The 17,257-nt window shown below is 49.2% G+C and overlaps 1 protein-coding gene across 9 annotated transcripts in view; it reads right to left on the bottom strand.

Moving 5' to 3' along the window:
* The window catches only part of PPIP5K1 (diphosphoinositol pentakisphosphate kinase 1), a 114,623-nt gene extending 98,267 nt beyond the window's left edge, over window positions 1-16,356 (bottom strand). For 7 of the 9 annotated variants that reach the window (XM_029910721.1, XM_029910725.1, XM_029910726.1 and 4 more), the window contains exons 1-8: window positions 15,670-16,356; window positions 12,514-12,709; window positions 12,343-12,433; window positions 9,501-9,586; window positions 8,873-9,027; window positions 5,429-5,530; window positions 4,921-5,082; window positions 524-645 (exon numbers count right to left, since the gene is read on the bottom strand). In XM_029910721.1, coding sequence (XP_029766581.1) covers window positions 524-645; window positions 4,921-5,082; window positions 5,429-5,530; window positions 8,873-9,027; window positions 9,501-9,586; window positions 12,343-12,433; window positions 12,514-12,709; window positions 15,670-15,816 — 1,061 coding nt within the window. In that variant the 5' untranslated portion in view covers window positions 15,817-16,356. The remainder of the gene's footprint in view (window positions 1-523; window positions 646-4,920; window positions 5,083-5,428; window positions 5,531-8,872; window positions 9,028-9,500; window positions 9,587-12,342; window positions 12,434-12,513; window positions 12,710-15,669) is intronic. The other 2 variants (XM_029910722.1, XM_029910724.1) reach the window with 2 other exon arrangements.
* Window positions 16,357-17,257: the final 901 nt, after the last annotated feature.

The raw sequence follows: 17,257 nt of genomic DNA, 5'->3' as shown, positions 1-17,257 counted from the left end.
AGAACACAGGAATCCCATCCCCTTAGCAATCTGCACCCAGTGACAAGCTCCCCTAGAATCCCCCTCCACCACAGCCTTGCTCAAAACCCATTAACAGACGGTGCTTCCTTTAGTCCTGCACACACTCTCAAGTCAGATTTGTCATGTCACAGACCCAGCAGGAGAGCTCCAGAGTGCGGCGTTGGCATCCTTTGCATCAGGCCAACCAATCACTTTCCAAGTATCTCCAGTACAGTAGCTGGGTTCAGTAGGTTGTAAGAAGGCCAACTCGACTACATCTGAAGATACTAATATTGGCTGGCAAATCTGCATCTGAGAGAAATTAACCCCTTACACCCTGGAGCTTCCCCATCCTAAGCACTTACAAGTTTCAAATACAAAGCAAGTGTTCCCTGCTGAGCAGTTCGCTGAGCTCTCCAGCATAAGGCACGTAGGGTTATACCACATACTTGGAGGAGCTCCCTCACATACACACACACACACACACACACACACACACACACGGCTTTAGCTCTTTACATACCCAAGAATTTTGGCGCAGTCATCATAATACTTCATGGAGTTCTTCACAAAGCTGAACCCATTCACATCACAGACAAAGGAGTGGCCATTCGCCCGCAGAAGGTCAAACCCACACACTGTCTGCTGCATGAGGAGGAAACAAAGCGCAAGGGATTCAGACAAGCCTCCCCAAGAGCTCAGGGTACGGGGCAGGCAGCACAGACCCAGCCCAGCAGCCATGAAAGAGGACTATGTGGCACAGGCCTAGCCAATACACTGTACAACTTGGCTCCTCAGAGGCCTTCCAAGCTCTGCTTTTTCTGGCAGGAAGGCTAGGACTCTCTGGCTTCAGCACCCCCATACCACCAATACATACACTTCATGGATTCTGGGAGACAGAAAAGACAGAGGAGTTACTTACCAGTAACTGGCCCTTTCAGGTAAGCCTGTGTATATTCACATCTGTGGGATAAAGGGTCTGCAGCATGAGGAAGTGAACTAGGACAGCAGAACTGTCACAACAAGCATAATCTCTGGGTGCCATTCAAGAGTGTATGAGAAGTGACTACACTCTTGCTCTCAAACCTCAGCTGAGGGGAAAAGCCACATACAGAGCTCTGAGAAGCAGCATTACAAAGTCCTATGATGAAGACAGCACAAAGGCTACTATGCAAGCTGTCTTAAGTCTCAGCTGAGTGCACTGGACATCTCCAAAATGTACATGAATGTTTGCTAGGTCATAACAATAGCAATACATTGTCCAAATGAATTGGGCTGCCTCTGAGTGGTAACGGACCGACTCCTGGTCTCACCTGCATGTAGCTCAGAAGTGGGGAACTTGTGGATAGGTTTGGTTCCATACAGGGTCCCATATGTTTTGCAATTCCACAGCCATGGCATTTGTGTGGAACTGTTTTCCACAAGCTTTTCTCCTCAACCACAAGGACTAGAAAAAGGAGGCTACTTACCGGTAACTGGGGGTTCTTCGAGATGTGTGGTCCCTATCTGAATTCCAAATGTGAATGCGTACTCATGCCATGCGCTGCAGCCAGAACCGTTTTGTATTGCAACAATGTCCATTGACCCGCATGTGCATCGTGCGTTGTCCGCGTGCTTGCATCCAAGGCTATAAGAGGCCATGCGGGTCGATGCTGCTCCAGTATCCCTCTTACCACCAAGCAATGTAGTCCATAGCAGAGGGGATGGAGGGCAGGTATTAGAATCCAAATAGGGACCACACACCTCAAAGCACTTCCAGTTACAGGTAAGTAACCTCCTCTTCTTTGAACGATGGTTCTATATGGTTTCCAAATGTGGGTGATTAGCGAGCTGTGCACAGCATGGAGGTGGGCGCGAGGACCTGCGAGAAGTCATAGGGTATGTCTACACTAAAAACTTACGTTGACCTATATTAGGTCAACTTACAGCCAGTGCAGTAATTACTGTGGTGGCTGATGTCCACACTACCCTCCTTGGGTCAGTGGTACACATCCTCACCAGGAGCACTTCCACCAACCTAAGACGGGTAGTGCAGTGTGAGGAGCTGAGAGACCAGCTTCAGCTCCCTGCGGGGAGCCCAGCTGCCCCACATGCTCCTGGGCTCCCGATGGGCTGCTCCCTCCCCTCGCCTCCCCGTTCCCCACCAGGAATGGGGGAAGCCACCTGGGCTTCTTGCCCCTGAGGAGTGGAGTCCAGCTGCCCTGGCTTCTCGCCCCACTCTTCTCCCCTGCCCGCTCCCTGCCCGGAGCTGGGAAGCCTTGTCAATTTCACAGCTCCAGCATGGAGCCAGAAGTTGACAAGACAGCTAATGTTCAGGGGGAGGAGGGGGGGAGCCCTCCCCACTAGGAGCAGGTCCAGCCCAGGCCCCCTCTTTCAGCCTAGAGTGGAGTCCAGCCACCTGGACTTCTCCCCCTGCACTCCCCACTGGGAGCTGGGTCCAGCAGCCCGGGCTTCTCACCCCTGCTCTGAGCAGTGGCCAGCTCCCCAGGGGAGCAGAGAACAGCTGGGCTTTAGTTGCCTGCTCCACTGGAGCCATGAGATTGACAGCCAATGTAAGTAACACAGTGTCTGTTCGTCTTAAAGGTGCCACAGGACCCTCTGTTACTTTTTACAGATTCAGACTAACACGGCTACCCCTCTGATAGTGTCTACACAGACACTGCATCACCCTAACTATACCAACATAAGCCCTAAACCTCTCATGGAGATGGAGTTATGTAGTAGGGCACATACATCCGCAGGACAAGGCTGTAGTCTAGACGCTGATATAATTAGGTCGACTTAAGCTGCCTTACGTCAACCTAACTGTGTAGTGTAGATCAGGCCTTAGTCTGTAAAAGTGTGGCCGGCGGCCACATCCACAGCCGCTCTGGGGCAATGGCATAGTGAGCGGTACAGGTGTGGATGGGGCGCCATGTGGCTACCCGGCAAATGTCCTGCCATGGCACATCCGCAAGGAAGGTGGACATGGCAGCGTGCGCCTGCGTGGAGTTAGCCATGACTCCAGGGGGCAGGGGTACACGAGAGACAGGAGCATTCAGAAATGCAACAGGCAATCCATTTAGAGATGCGCTGGGAGGAGAGGGCCTGGCCCTTGCAACGTTTGGCAGTGACGACTAGGAAGGCACAGGTGCATTGGAGATAAAAGGCTAGTGCCTGGCAGATGTCAAGCGACTGTAATGTTCTGGTCCTGTGGAGGGCATGAGGATTGGGGTATAAGATGGGAAGGTGGATGCTTTGGTTGAGGTGGAATGCGGCGGCCACCTTGGGGAGGAATTTGGGGCATAGGCGCAAGGAGACTGTCTTTGTGGAAGATGACGGGGGGAAGGGTCAGCCATCGTGGCTGCCAATTCACTAGTGTGCCTCACCGAGGTGATAGCCAACAAGATGATCACCTTCACGGAGCTGGGCGACAGAGCAGGTTGCGAGGGGTTCAAAGGGTGGTTTAGTAAGGGCAGAGAGAGCCATATTCAGGACCCAAGAGGGGCTAGGTTTGAGCACTGGTGGGAAGGTGTTGAGCAAACCTTTGAGGAAACGAGTGGTGGTTGCGTGAGTGAAGAGGGAGGAAGGCACAGTGCCCCCACAGTGAACCCAAATGGGGAGGGGGGCAAGACCCGACAGTTTGAGAAGGTGGTCCAGGAGGTTAGGAATGGATATGGAGTCCAGTGAGTAATGGTGGCAGCGTGCCCAGGTCATGAAGCGCTTCCATTTTGCCTCACAGCAGGTGCTGGTGGATGGCCTCCTGCTGTGCATGAGGATGTCGCATATGGGGGGGGGGTGGAGCACACCCGGTCTATGTGCAAGTTCCACCCAAATACCAAGCCGTGAGGTGGAGTGGGGTGGGGTGAGGGTGTTGGAGTCGTCCTTGTGCCTGAATGAGGGGATGCAGGTGGGTGTGGAGGTGGACTGTGGGGGGGGGGGGGCGAGCGGAGGAGGTCTGTGAACCAATATTGGTGAGGCCAAAAGGAGGCTATCAGTATGACTATAGCCCGGTCCCAGCAAATTTTGCGCAGGTCTTGTAGGAGGAGGGGAATGGGTGGAAAGGCATAGTGTTTGTCTTTGGTCCACGGCAGGAGAAGGGCATCGCCCTGTGAATCCACTCCCAGTGTTCCCCTGGAACAATAAAGGGGGAGTTTGTGGTTCTTGCTGGTCGTGAAGAGGTCCCAGCAGGGGTTTCCCCACCCAGGGCCGGATTTCCAATTAGGCACAGTAGGCACGTGCCTAGGGGCACCAGCGTTCTAGGGTCACAAGTTTCATTTTTTACAGAAAACACAAAAGATGTAGGCAGGGGGCACAGAAGATGCTGTACGTAGGGGGCGCGTAAGGTGTAAATCCGGCCCTGGCCCCACCAGTGGAAAAATGGAGTGTAGTGTGGGATCGTGCAGTTCCCACTCGTGGTTGATGCGGAAGGACATGTTGAGTGTGTCTGCAAGGGAGTTGCTGGCACCCGGAAGATATGTGGCCTGGAGCAGGACATCATGCATTAGTTCCAGAGCTGGATGGCCTCTGCACAAAGAGGGAGACCTGGCACTGCCTTGCTTGGTGATACAGACAACTGCTGCCATGGTGAGAAGAACATGTCTGGATGTGTGCGCCCCTGCTGGGGATGGTGGTGGAAGGGACAGGCCAGGGGAGTAGCAGATAGCAGGCCACAAGTTAGAGAGTGACACCAACCAATGTAACACAAGCAGGCTAAATGTTCTCAGCCCACGTGTAGCTGAGAACACAGAAAATGTTTGAGCTGCTCCCTTCCCTCCCACCCCCACGTCCCCTCAGCTTGCCTGATTGGTTACAGACCTCTGCCTCAGGGGTGTCAGGACCAATGAGGTGACAGGCTGTGGCAGAAGAGGATGCCTGGGGCACAAACAGAACGTTTCAGGGAACAGTCTGTTACTCCTACAGAATGGGAGATGTACAAACCTTAAAGGCAACACAGACTTTCCTGGCAACTAACTTCTCCATGGCAGTCAGCATGACCGGATAACGGATTTCTTTCCCCTCACTGTCCCGTTCAACCTTCCCATCCAGAGCAGGGGACTTCCGGGCTTCCGCATGGGCATAATCCGGCCCAACTGTGTACACCTGGGTAGAGACAGAGGTGAGCTAGGTGGCCTGCATCACCGGATTATCTAGCCAGGTTTCAAAAAGTTACCGCTGAGCAGACAGACGAACTAACTGGAACCCACCAGGACACACCTGGGCTGCAGACATATGGAGAAGTGGAAGAGGGTTTGGTGCCACACGCTCTCCTCATTAATGTCTGATGCAGACAAGCATTAAATCCTCACCCTGATCAGACAGTGCTGTCAGTGACTCATCTGGAGGGAACACTCCAAAGAGTTCTCAGCAGGACTACTAAGGCCACAGCTGCCCAAGGTCTGGCCAAGGAGGCAGCCATTCCTCACTTTCACTTCAGCCTTCTCCTCACCTTGACATCAGTGCCATCTGTAGGCATGAACTCCTCGTAAATGTATGAGCCCGTTTTCCGTACACTGCTTTCAGGGGAGTAAACACTGCTCCGGCTACCGATCTGAAAGCAAAAGATGAAGAGACCCTCAGAGGAGGTAAAAAGGGAGCTGTTCAGTGTGAGCTAAAATATGCACATGCAGGATCCAATGCTGCAGAAAAAAAAAAAAAGAGTGAGGAACCACACAGGCCAGGCACCCTAACAGCACTTATTAGTCTGTCAGTCTGCTTGATGGTGGAGAAGTCTCTCTCTCACACGAACACACAGCAAGCCACCTAGCAACACACAGGGAAAAGTACTTTCCCTTCAAACCCTCCTCTTTCACGATAAAGTGTTCCACTGTTTGGACTCTGCCTAACAAATAGCTAAATGGGAAGTTTAAATAAAATCAAATTCAGCCACACAAGAGCTTGGCAATGTAAGCAATAGCACTTCCTCCCTTGGGAACAACCTAATCCAAAAGGCTGAGCAAAGAGGGGTGGAATGGGACCCTTGAAACTGGGTATGAATCACAGAAATGCAAGGGTGTAAGGGACCTCAAGAGGTCATCTAATCCAGCCTGCAGCACTGAGACAGGGCCAAGTAAACCTAGACAATCCCTGACAGGGGGTTGTGTAACCTGTGATGGGGATTCCACAACCTCCTTTGGAAGCCTGCTCCACAGCTTAGCTAGCCGAATAGTTAGAAAGCTTTTCCGAATATCTAACCTAAATCTCCCTTATGCAGATTAGGCCCATTAGTTCTTGTCCTAACTTCAGTGGACAGGGAGAACACTTGATCATCATCTTCTTTATAATAGCCCTTAACATATTAGGAAATAGAGGTGGGACCTAATAACAGTCTTCTTTTCTCAAAGTAAACATGCCCATTTTTTTTAGCCTTTCCTCATAGGTCATGTTTTCTGACCCCGTTATTTTTGTTACTCTCCATCTTTCCTAAGGTGTGGGACCCAGAACTTGAGACCTCACAGTGCCAAGTAGAGCAGGACAATTACTCCCTGTATCTTACATATGACACTTCTGTTAATACATTCTAGAATATTAGCCTTTTTCACAACTGCACCACATTGCTGACTCTCATTCAATCTGTGATTCACTATAACCCCAAAAACAACAAGGAGTCCGGTGGCACCTTAAAAACTAACAGATTTATTTGGGTATAAACTTTTGTGGGCATCTGAAGAAGTGAGGTTTTTTACCCACGAAAGCTTATGCCCAAATAAATCTGTTAGTCTTTAAGGTGCCACCAGACTCCTTGTTGTTTTTGTGGATACAGACTAACACAGCTACCCCCTGATACTATAACCCCAAATCCTCTTCAGCAGTACTACCGCCTGGCAGTTATTATTGTAGTTGTGCATTGGATTTTTCCTTCCTAAGTGCAGTACTTTGTACTTACCTTTACTGAATTTCATCTTCTTGATTTCAGATCAGTTCTCCAGTTGTCTAAGTCGTTTTGAAATCTAATCTTGTCCTACAAAGTGCTTGCAGCCTCTCCCAGGTTGGTGTCATCCACAAATTTTTAAATCTTACTCTCCACTCCATTATTCAAGTCATTAATGAAAATAATAGCCGCCACATATTGTCGTTATGGAGATGCTAGTATTAACTCCATAATTCATGCTAAGTCAGAAGTTTTCAATTTAATGGAAACTTTAAACATTTACTTTTTAAAAATCGTATTGATATGATAAAAACCAAATCCACAGAATGTAAATTCTGATGCTATTTAAATTTCCTGGTGATTTGAGAAAAAAAAAGACTCAATACAGAGAGAACAAGAGCTCAGAAATCACCTTTTTTGGCATTTTCACGTCTCACTTTTTTGTACCTCTTTTTGCAAGAAACCTACAGAACTCCAGCCACATTGCTGCTCTTAATGCACCGACTGCTCAAAATACCAGCTATACAATCATCGCACTTGTCTATAGAGCATTTTATAACTTTTTACCCATAACTGAAAGTTTGTGCACTGTGCCGAACCTGCCAATTTGACAGCAAATCTGTCATATGTGAACACCACCACTCACTTCTGAGGGCAAAAAAAGGAGACCAAGAGTTCAAACCTAAACTCATCTATCTGCTGTTTAAATTCCCATGCAGTTCACTACCCATATCATTGACGAAGACAATAAACCCCCAATTTAGATGGCAGTCAGGGAAATGCAAAAACAAAAAATCGTTAATGCAAAACTTTAGCAGTGCCCTCAACATTGCTAAGGCAGAATAACTTCCCCACTGCATGGAATGTGGGAATCAGATGTGGTGATCTATTGATATAACTTGATATAGAAGTAAATGAGTTAAAGTGCAAGTTTGATATGCTGGTGTCCGCATTTGTGTTGTGTGTCTACAGGAGAAGAAGTGAAAGCCATATAGAGTGCTGGAGTGTACTGTTGAAAGCACTGTAGGCAATATAAAAGTGGAAAGGAATGCACAAGTCTTTCCCCCTAACTTATTTCCATGTTGTGAAGGTTTTGGGTGGGTGTAGCATATTCTAATGCAACCTTAACTTTCACTAAATAGTCTTTGTTTGACAATTTAGTATTTGTATTGTGCTAGGCATATTCAAAACCTGGAGGAAAAGCTGGTCCCCGCCCTAAAGAATGCACAAGCTAAACAAAAACAGACAAAGCATGGGGGAAGGGATAAAAACAGGTAAGTAAAGCCTTGAGAGTGACAGCAGACATGGAGAGCAGGGTGAGATGCAGTATTCATAGAGGGGTTGGTGATGTGCAGGGTAGGAAACCTTTAGATGTGCCTCCAGAAGTCCTAGCACCGCCACACGAGTGAGCAGAGCTCCAGCATGGATCCACCAGCACTCAGCGGTTACTCTGTAGTGTGGACACTCTCCCTCGTGATAGGTTAACCTCCAAGGAAATCTTTCAAGGGTAGACTACTGGAGTTAATTCTGTAGCGTAGATACACCCAGCATGAAATTTGGGTGCTAAGGCATCTGAATGAAAACTGCATTAGCTGGTACTATCCATTACTTCTAGTGATCATGTTGATGGGATGAGCACTTGAGCAACCTTCATTTGAAATCTACTAGGCTTTTTTTGGGCTGTTCTATTAGTGTGTGTGGTGTGATTGAGCACATAAGCCAGGCACTGCTGCTGGAACTGTCTCTTCAGCAATTCCTGACTCACTGTGATTTAACTACATGTTCTTAACATGGCATTAACAGATGTTTGCATTTAACAACAAGCAACAAAATCTCAGTCAGCTTGAAACCAGATTCCCCCTCCAAGAGGCCCCACAAGCCTTTCCCAGACCCAAGGACTCTCCTTCCAGTGGTGCATCTCTGGCCTTGAGGCACATGGGAGTTCTATCTATCTGCCGACAGGCACGCTCTGAAGTGTCTGCCCCACAGCCAATGGCCAGTGGCAATTGGACTTCCCCTCACCTTCCGGAAGAGCCTCTGGCTGCCCCCACCTGCCGAAGTTGGGTAGTAAATATAAACATTGTGATCCTCCGCACTGACTGGCTTCTCTACAAACGGCTTTGGGAAAACGGCTCCATTCACCTCCACTTGGTCCTCTCCCTCCACTAGGTTGCACTCTGCAGACAAAACACAGCAGGAGCAGGTCAGGAAAGGGGGGAAGCCTGCTTCAGGGGACCCAGCTCACCGTTCCCCCCCACGTCCGGGTCAGGAGCATAGATTGCGAATCAGGTCTGTTCATGCTTGCCACCAAGGTCTGATCTTTAACAGCAAGTCTCTTTTAGCACCATCCTTGGAAGTACTCCTTTGGTGGAGTCAGCTCTGATCACAGCCACGCTGCCTGGGCATTTGGGGTGTGCTGCATAGGATACTTGGGAATAGCATCAGGCTGGCCCTCTGAGGCCTTAGTACCAAGGGCAGACAGGGGAGCCAGGCATGCCAGCTTGTTTGTAAATTGAGGTTGAGAAACATCAGCATCCCTGTGTACCCGAGCTCTATTCCCAAACTCTTCTGAGGCCGAGCCACCTAAAGCAGAGCTCTCTGGGGAGATGAACTTGCCATCTGCCACTCCACTGCCCCTGGGTACACTCACCATCCGGCTTGTCAGGGTCTCGATTGAGCACAGCGTAGCGGGGCAAGTCTATGCCCTCCTCCTGCAAGATCCGGTATACTTCTCGCCTGCAAGGGACAGGGCAAGAAGTCAGCAGCAGCCAACACAATAGGCGGAAAGGTCACGGCTGTGACCTCGACATAAAACTTGGAGATTTATCACTAAGTCGAGTGAATGCAACAAGGTCTATGTTTGAGGTTCAGCATGGATGGGACTAGAACCCAGGTCTGCAGGATGGCTGGCACCTTCATGCCACCACCCAGCAGCCATGGTAGGACCACAGACATCACCATACAGAAAGACACCACAGGAAGTAACACCTTGAAAGCCCAGACCAACAGATTTCCTTGTGGTCCCGTATTGGTCCAGCCGCCCCACTGAAGCCCAAGAGGAATTCCAGGAATGCCTATGCAGCAAGGTGGACTCCCTTGCCAGCTGTAGCAATGGACCGGTCTCTCTGCTTGCTCTTGGATTCCTGACCCCAGCTCTGACCCCTGGTTCCTGACTGTTGGTGCCATTCCTGGTCTCTAACAGCCACTACTCTAACCACTAAGCATGCCACATTGTGTGACCACTGCACCTAACTGCCCAAGCCCCACTCATGACACTAAGGAAGGCAAAGCACCCGCATACACCTGCCCAGAGATGTCTGCCTCTCATCCCTGATTGGGATGCCTGTGAACAGCAAAGCACCGCCCACCCTGAACTAGGATGCCTAGGTCATGGATCCACAGGACTAGTGCTATGGCTCCCGGTCTCTTGGAGGAATGCCTTCAGTGTGCCAGATCTCCTAGGGGTCTCTCTCTTCCTCCAGGGTAAGCCACGCAGCTTCCCCGCCTCCTTAGACTGGACCTCTGGGCCTGCAGCCCCCGCTTCCCACCATAAGCACCATTCAGCAAGTCCAACTCCGACTCCTGATGGAGACTTGTACACTCTTACGGAATTAATGCACCTCGCCCAGTGTTTGTAGTGACACTCACAACTTTGTGAAAACAGTCGGGTTTATTAATCAATTGGAACACAGCATGGGGAGGCCTTAGGGTAGTATAGAGAACTGAAGGTTAAAGCACAGTCCATTCTGGTCAGCACAAGCCCAGCCATGCTGCAGTGAACCCCTTGGTTCAAACTCTGTCTGTCTTGCCGTTTGACCTCCTGCATCAGACCAGGTGAGAGCCCTGACTCCTTCCAGCTGCCAGCTCTTATCCCCCACCTCATACCTATCCTCTCCTTCGATCTCAAGCTGGGGATTGTTGTTCAGCTTCCCTAAGTAGAGGTGGGGAAATCCATATCCTTCTGGGTCATTGCTTGCTAGATGTCAATGTCCTGGCAACTGGATTTGCCACTGGCTTCTCAGATGCTACACTGATATGGAGACTAAGGCCCAGACAGCTGGGCAACACCCACACCTATGTCGCTCAGCCTGCCCTGAGAGCGAACAGTCCTTTTCCATCCCACTGGGTAACAATGTAGCATATAGTGGAAAATGAGGCACAAACAGAACTCAAAAATATTACAAAAGATTCCCACTTTGTCACAGCCTAGTGGTAGCCGGGTGCCCATCATACTCACCTGCACCCACCCAACCTGGACACCTAGGGACAGCAGAACATCACCTTCGACCCCCTCCAGCACTGGACAGCAACAACTAAGCGTGGTAGAGACCGTACCACAAGAAACCTCCACCCTGGTCAGGGACACCTAACAACAGCCGAGTCCTCGCACCCACAGGTCCCAAATGGGGAAGCTATGGTTTTCACACCAATAGCTACCTACTTAGCATCTGCCAATCAGAGCTTGAGGGCATGCCAGCCACACAACTCCAGGGCAGTGTTTCAGGCATGCAAATCTGGAGGGAAGGGCTGGGTGTGACACTCTAGCCCTAACATCCAAGGCCAAAGTTTTCAAACCTTGCTGCCTAGCTCTGACTCCTAATATATTTAGATATATGACTCCTGTATATTTAGATATACAGCCTGAATTCATTAGGAGCTGGGCACCCACAAATCAGCTGGTGTTCCTGGGAGCTGCAAGTGCTCAGAGCCCCTGGAGGCCTGGCACTTACTTAGGAGCCTACCCTTTTGGCACTTAGCTACAAAATGTTGGCTGTTCCCCTCCCTTCCCCAGAATCTCACCTGCCCTTGCTGCTGTCACTCCCTGCCTCCCTACACCAGGATCTGACTGTCCTCACTAATCACTCCAATCTCTCATTCTGTGAGCTCACTCCCTTGTTGTACTTCACCCTGTCCCTCCCACACACTGTACTAACCAGGAAAGCTCAAAATACACCTGCTTCCATCAAAGTAAGTCCATTTTTTCCCCTTACATCGGGGATCAGCAACCTTTGGCACGCGGTTCGCCAGGGTAAGCACCCTGGCTGGCCGGGCCGGTTTGTTTACCTGCCGCGTCCGCAGGTAGGGCAGTGGGAAGCGGCGGCTAACACATCCCTCGGCCCACGCTGTTTCCCACAGCCCCCATTGGCCAGGAGCGGCAAACCGCGTCCAGTGGGAGCCGCCATCGGCCGAACCTGCGGACGCGGCAGGTAAACAAACCGTCGCGGCCTGCCAGGGGGCTTACCCTGGCGAGCCGCGTGCCAAAGGTTGCCGATCCCTGCCTTACATCATCCCACCTGGAAGTTGTGATGAGATCATGTCCCAGAAACCTGCTAAATAGAGACAACCAAGGCCCCTCCGTCCCTTATACCCACTAGCACATGGAAGGAGAAGCAGCAGCAGCATTTGTACAGCACTCTGAGGGAGATCAGGAGTCAGTCAGGCAGTTCACCCACAGGGGAAGGAAGGAGATTCTCCGGGCACCGAACTCCTACCTGTCCTGGATGTAATACTGCATATCAAGGTCATTAATCAGAAATGGATTGCACAACTTGGCGTAAGCAACTGCCTTATCCAGAGGGAATCCTGAAAAACAGCAGAAGGTGTTATTAATGCAAGTTCCCCACTGTCAGGCCTGTGGGACAGGGACTGCCACAAACCTTTACCTTTAGAGTGGAAGGAAATGAGGCAGTCACAAGGAGGCCAGTTCTCCACTGGCTCGTTCAGAATGACATCTTCTCCCATGATCACCACTGTGATGTATTCAAACTTGCACAGACGTTCCAGGATCTGGGTCATGGGCTTTGACTTGGACTTTTTGGTCATGGCACAGATTCCGACCACAATCTGCCGTTCTGGAGGCTGAGGGGAGAAGCAGGCAGCTTAATACTGAGCCAGCTTGCTCAATGAGCTCAAATTGCAAATGGCATATAGAGGCAGCAATTGTGAACAGACATGGGGCTTTCCCCCAACCCACACGCATGCTTCATTTTCTCTTTAGATCCCACCCAAGACAAAGGACTCAGCAGGTGGAAACCATTAAAAGCATCTTAAAACACCGGATTCTCCAACACACGGAAGATTCTCCCTCCTATCTCTGAACACCTACACTAGCATCAGAGTCACTCTCTAAACCACTACAAGCTTATAAAAGGAGAGATCTAATATGTGGTTCTAACATCTCCTCTTTGCATATACATGCGAAAGGTGATGTGGACACATACACATTGGTGACACAAGCACATACACAGCCAAGCAAACACAGACCATGGACAAACACGAGGACTTGCACATACTCCCTTCCACAGAGCACTCATTCTGCAGTTCGGAATTGCCATCTTTAAAAGCAATTTTACCACAAAGTTCATGGGCTGAATCTGCAGTTATTCATGCAAAAATGCTCAGAATTATTTTTTTTTAATTCTTAAAAACAGTGAGTAACTTCCTCCCCTACTCCTCTCCAGTAACGCCAAAAGAACAAGGAAATTTGCTCAAACACCACCCCCCTCTTTTTTTTTTTTTTAGTCCCCTCTGGTAAGACACCACATACAGAAGTATTCAGATAAATGCACATGTTTCCAATTAAGAGTGTATGAAAACTAGGAGTCAGAATGAGAATTCTCTGCAAACCTGACTCCAGCAGTCACAGCCAGTGCAGCTGCTAGAATGACTGTTTCTAAATAGCTCGGCCCTTGTTGTGCCAACGTTTCTACCCGATGAGGCATGGCAGTATGCTTTCAGAAGGACTGGAGCAGAGTTGATGAGGCCAGACTCCTGCAGGGAACTGCTTTGCCAAAGGAGTCAAGGAAAGAGTAGGGACTAATTGGAACTTTCAGAGGCCAGCATTTACACATGGGCTTGGCTAGCACTCTACTCCCACTACCACTGGCCACAAGGGTAAAAACCATTAAGAGTCAGAGGAGTTCTACTGGTCTCTTAATAAAGAGCTTAGACCCGGGAGTGAGAATCCTGCCCAAACGGGATCTTCAGAGAGACCATCTTATTAGTTTAGAAGGATTTTGACAATAAGCTAAATGCCCCAGAAGAAGAGATAGACTCATAGAATCGCAGGGCTGGAAGTGACCTGGAGAAGTCATCTAGTCCAGTCCCCTGCACATTCATGGCAGGACTAAGGATTATCTAGACTATCCCTGACAGGTGTTCATCTAACCTGCTCTTAAAAATCTCCAATGATGGAGATTCCACAACTTCCCTGGGCAATTTATTCCAGTGCTTAACCACTCTGACAGTTAGGAAGTTTTTCCTAATGTCCAACCTAAACCTCCTTTGCTTCAATTTAAGCCCATTGCTTCTTGTCCTATCTTCAGGGGTTAAGGAGAACAATTTTTCTCCCTCCTCTTTGTAATGGTCACTGACTCATACCAACATGTTTAAGGAAATATTTCTAATAGGAAATGCTCTGCAACCTCCATCTAGGATCTTATGTGCCCCAGGCAAATATGGAGCAGTGACCTGAACACTACAATCCAGGACAATATGGCAAGGGGAAGGACCAGGGGATTCAAATCCCTCATGCCCCCAAACACCACCTTATTAAACATTAAACCAGATATCAAGAAAACATCTTGACACGCTGTCAGTTTGGACACGCCCCTCCAGCAGCAAGAGACAGAGGAATCTCTAGGGAGCTACTTCATCATTTTCACATAAGAAAACATTCTGCTTATTCCCATCCAGTCCACCACCACCACACGTCATGTGAACACAGCTCCCATTTCTATTTATGGTACAAGACTTGTCTGCATTAACACTCAGAGGCTCAGCCCATATCACACACCTGAGGCCCAAGGGTCAGAACCCATAAAGCTAAAGACGGAAGTCCTGCAAAGCCCCCAGAGGGCCCCTGGCCAGCGCCACACAGAAAACAGTCACTTCAGTGCAGTCTGTCTGCATTATTCATGGTGAATTCCTTTAAGTAACTAGGAAGGATAAAGGGGTAATAGAGCTCCCAAGGAAGGAAAAGGTACAGTAGTGCCTCTGAATTAATCCCGCTTACAAAGGGGGTTAGAAGAGAGGCCAGTAAGGGGGGTTGCGAACAGAGGCAAAAGGAAGCAGTCTCAAGCAGAAGGAGATTATTCTTTTCTGCAGCCTGTAATATCAGGGTGCAGATGATGTGTGATCCAATGTAAGAGTGAAGCTGCCAGGCCCACCCTGCTGCTACCACCGTTTAAAGGACCTGAAAGAGAAAACCCTAGAATTTGCCCGAGTATTGGGTGCTGAGAACAGTGGAGCAATCGTGCTGCATTTGGTGTTGGGTAAGGCTAAGATTTTTGTTACGGATATTTTTAGTAAAAGTCATGGACAGGTCACGGGCAATAAAGAAAAATTCATGGAAGCCTGTGATCTGTTCATAACTTTTACTAAAAATATCTGACAAAATGGAGGGCTCACCCCTTGGTTCCCCCCACCCCCACCCCTGGGCAGCTCAGAGCTCTGGGGGGGCCCCACCGCAGGTGGCCTGTAGCTCCAGGGTTCCCCTGCCATGGCCAGGAGCTGCGGGGGGGCCCTGCCGGGGAGACCCTGCAGCTCCCAGCCCCCGGGGGCTGAAGTCACGGAGGTCTCAGGAAGTCACGGATTCCATGGGTTCCATGATCTCCATAAGAAAATTGTAGCCTTAGCGATGGGGATCTAGGACATTACATTTCCATACTACTATGCACACTGCCTGGTCTGTATGGCCTGCAGGTTGTGACAGGGGCACCTCTAAAGTAACCACACATGTAAAAACTAAGCAACCGAGGAGAAAGCTGGACATGGGACACACACAAGCACTCCACTCCATAGCACTAGGACCTACTTACCGACTCTGACTCCTCATCGTCCTCAAAGAAATCGATCTCGTCTGTCTTCATGTTTGATCCCAGAAAGTCTGTCTCATCATCTCTGGTACCAACAAAAAACCTGGGAGTGGAGCTCTCGCCCTCATGGGAGGTCGTCAGGGACGACATTACAGCCTGGGTGGCCGACCATCCCGCTCTGGAATCATCATGTACAAACCAGGATAAAAAAGAACCCACAATGGGGAGCAAGCCAGGGCTGATGCTATTGAAAAGAGCCTAAGGTGGGTGGGGCGGGACTAGTGCTGTATGAATGAACCCAGGAATGTAATGGCAGTACTAGTGGAAGGTGCCTGGGTCTGGAGGAAGAAGATTTTAGACTGGGTGGGGACAGAAGCCAGTGATATTGGAAGGCACCCTGAGAGGGGGCGGGGGGAGCACAGCATCCAGTGCCATTTCAAACAGGCACCTCCAACGTGCAATTAATCCATTTGCACTAGCTGGGAGGGTAATGAGGTCATTGCTAAAATTAATTAGTTTGATGTGATGAGACTTAGCCCTTACAATGCTGTACGTTCCAGACTGCTGGCTACATCAGTCTCCCACCCCCGAGGACACCAGCTGATACTCAAGAGGGTGGGGGGGGGGGGAGCTAAGGAGAGAATGAAGACTGCTTCCCAATCCTCAAGCTTCAATCCCTTCACTGGTCAGGAAGGCCTGCAAAAAAAAAAGGACAAATTACACGAGGCACTTAAGTTAGCACGATGGGGGTAGCAGCATTTCGAGACACTGCAAGGAGAATGGGAAGCAATACTTAGAGCACGTGACTGGAAATAAGGATTTCCTGTGATCTAAATCTGGCTCTGGTTCACAGCAGGATCATAAGTAGGTCACTTAGGGCTCAATTGTCAAAAAAATAAGCACCCCTTTGTATGCACTCCCCGTGCAGGCAGTTTTTCCACACAGAGCTTAAATGCAAATTTTTTAAAAAGTTCAATTAAAAATAGCTTTAAATCCAACATATCTGTTCTTTAAATAATCATTATTTTCATCCATTCAGCCTGGCTACAATCTTTAAACTACTTTTAAAGCAGTGGTCCATGGCGCCACAAGCCTTCCGCACGCATTAAATGGGCCGTGGCCAGGAAACAACTCAACTACTCTCCACTTCTGCAGACTCCTATCTGGGAGACCCAGGGTTCGTCTACACTGAGAAATCACATCAACCAAAATCAATTTAATTAATTCAGTGCAGCCTTCCTGCATGGAGACTCAAAGCAACAGAAGAGTGCTTTATACCCATATAGCTTAATTTCGTTTGTTATAATTTGCAGTGGAAGCAAATGGGTGATAGAGGAAATGGACTGGTACTTGAAGAGGTTTCTCTTACTCAGGAGAGTTACTATTGGCTCAGACATTTAGCTCGCAAGAGATGAAACCATAACTTTACCAGGCCAAGACGTGTGGAATTATTAAAGCAGCTGGAAGATAGGTACAGTTGAGTATAAGTAGTAGGTATTCTTTAGAATTATAAAGTGATGACAGAGAGGGAGCAGGTAGACAGAATGCAAAGGCCCAAGAATTTAACCTAGTAGGACTCCATAAAGGAAGG

This window comes from Terrapene carolina, unplaced genomic scaffold (genome assembly GCF_002925995.2).
Source record: "Terrapene carolina triunguis isolate 2854851 unplaced genomic scaffold, T_m_triunguis-2.0 Scaffold67, whole genome shotgun sequence".
NCBI classification, from domain to species: domain Eukaryota; kingdom Metazoa; phylum Chordata; order Testudines; family Emydidae; genus Terrapene; species Terrapene triunguis.
This window is presented reverse-complemented; position numbering and strand designations above follow the sequence as displayed.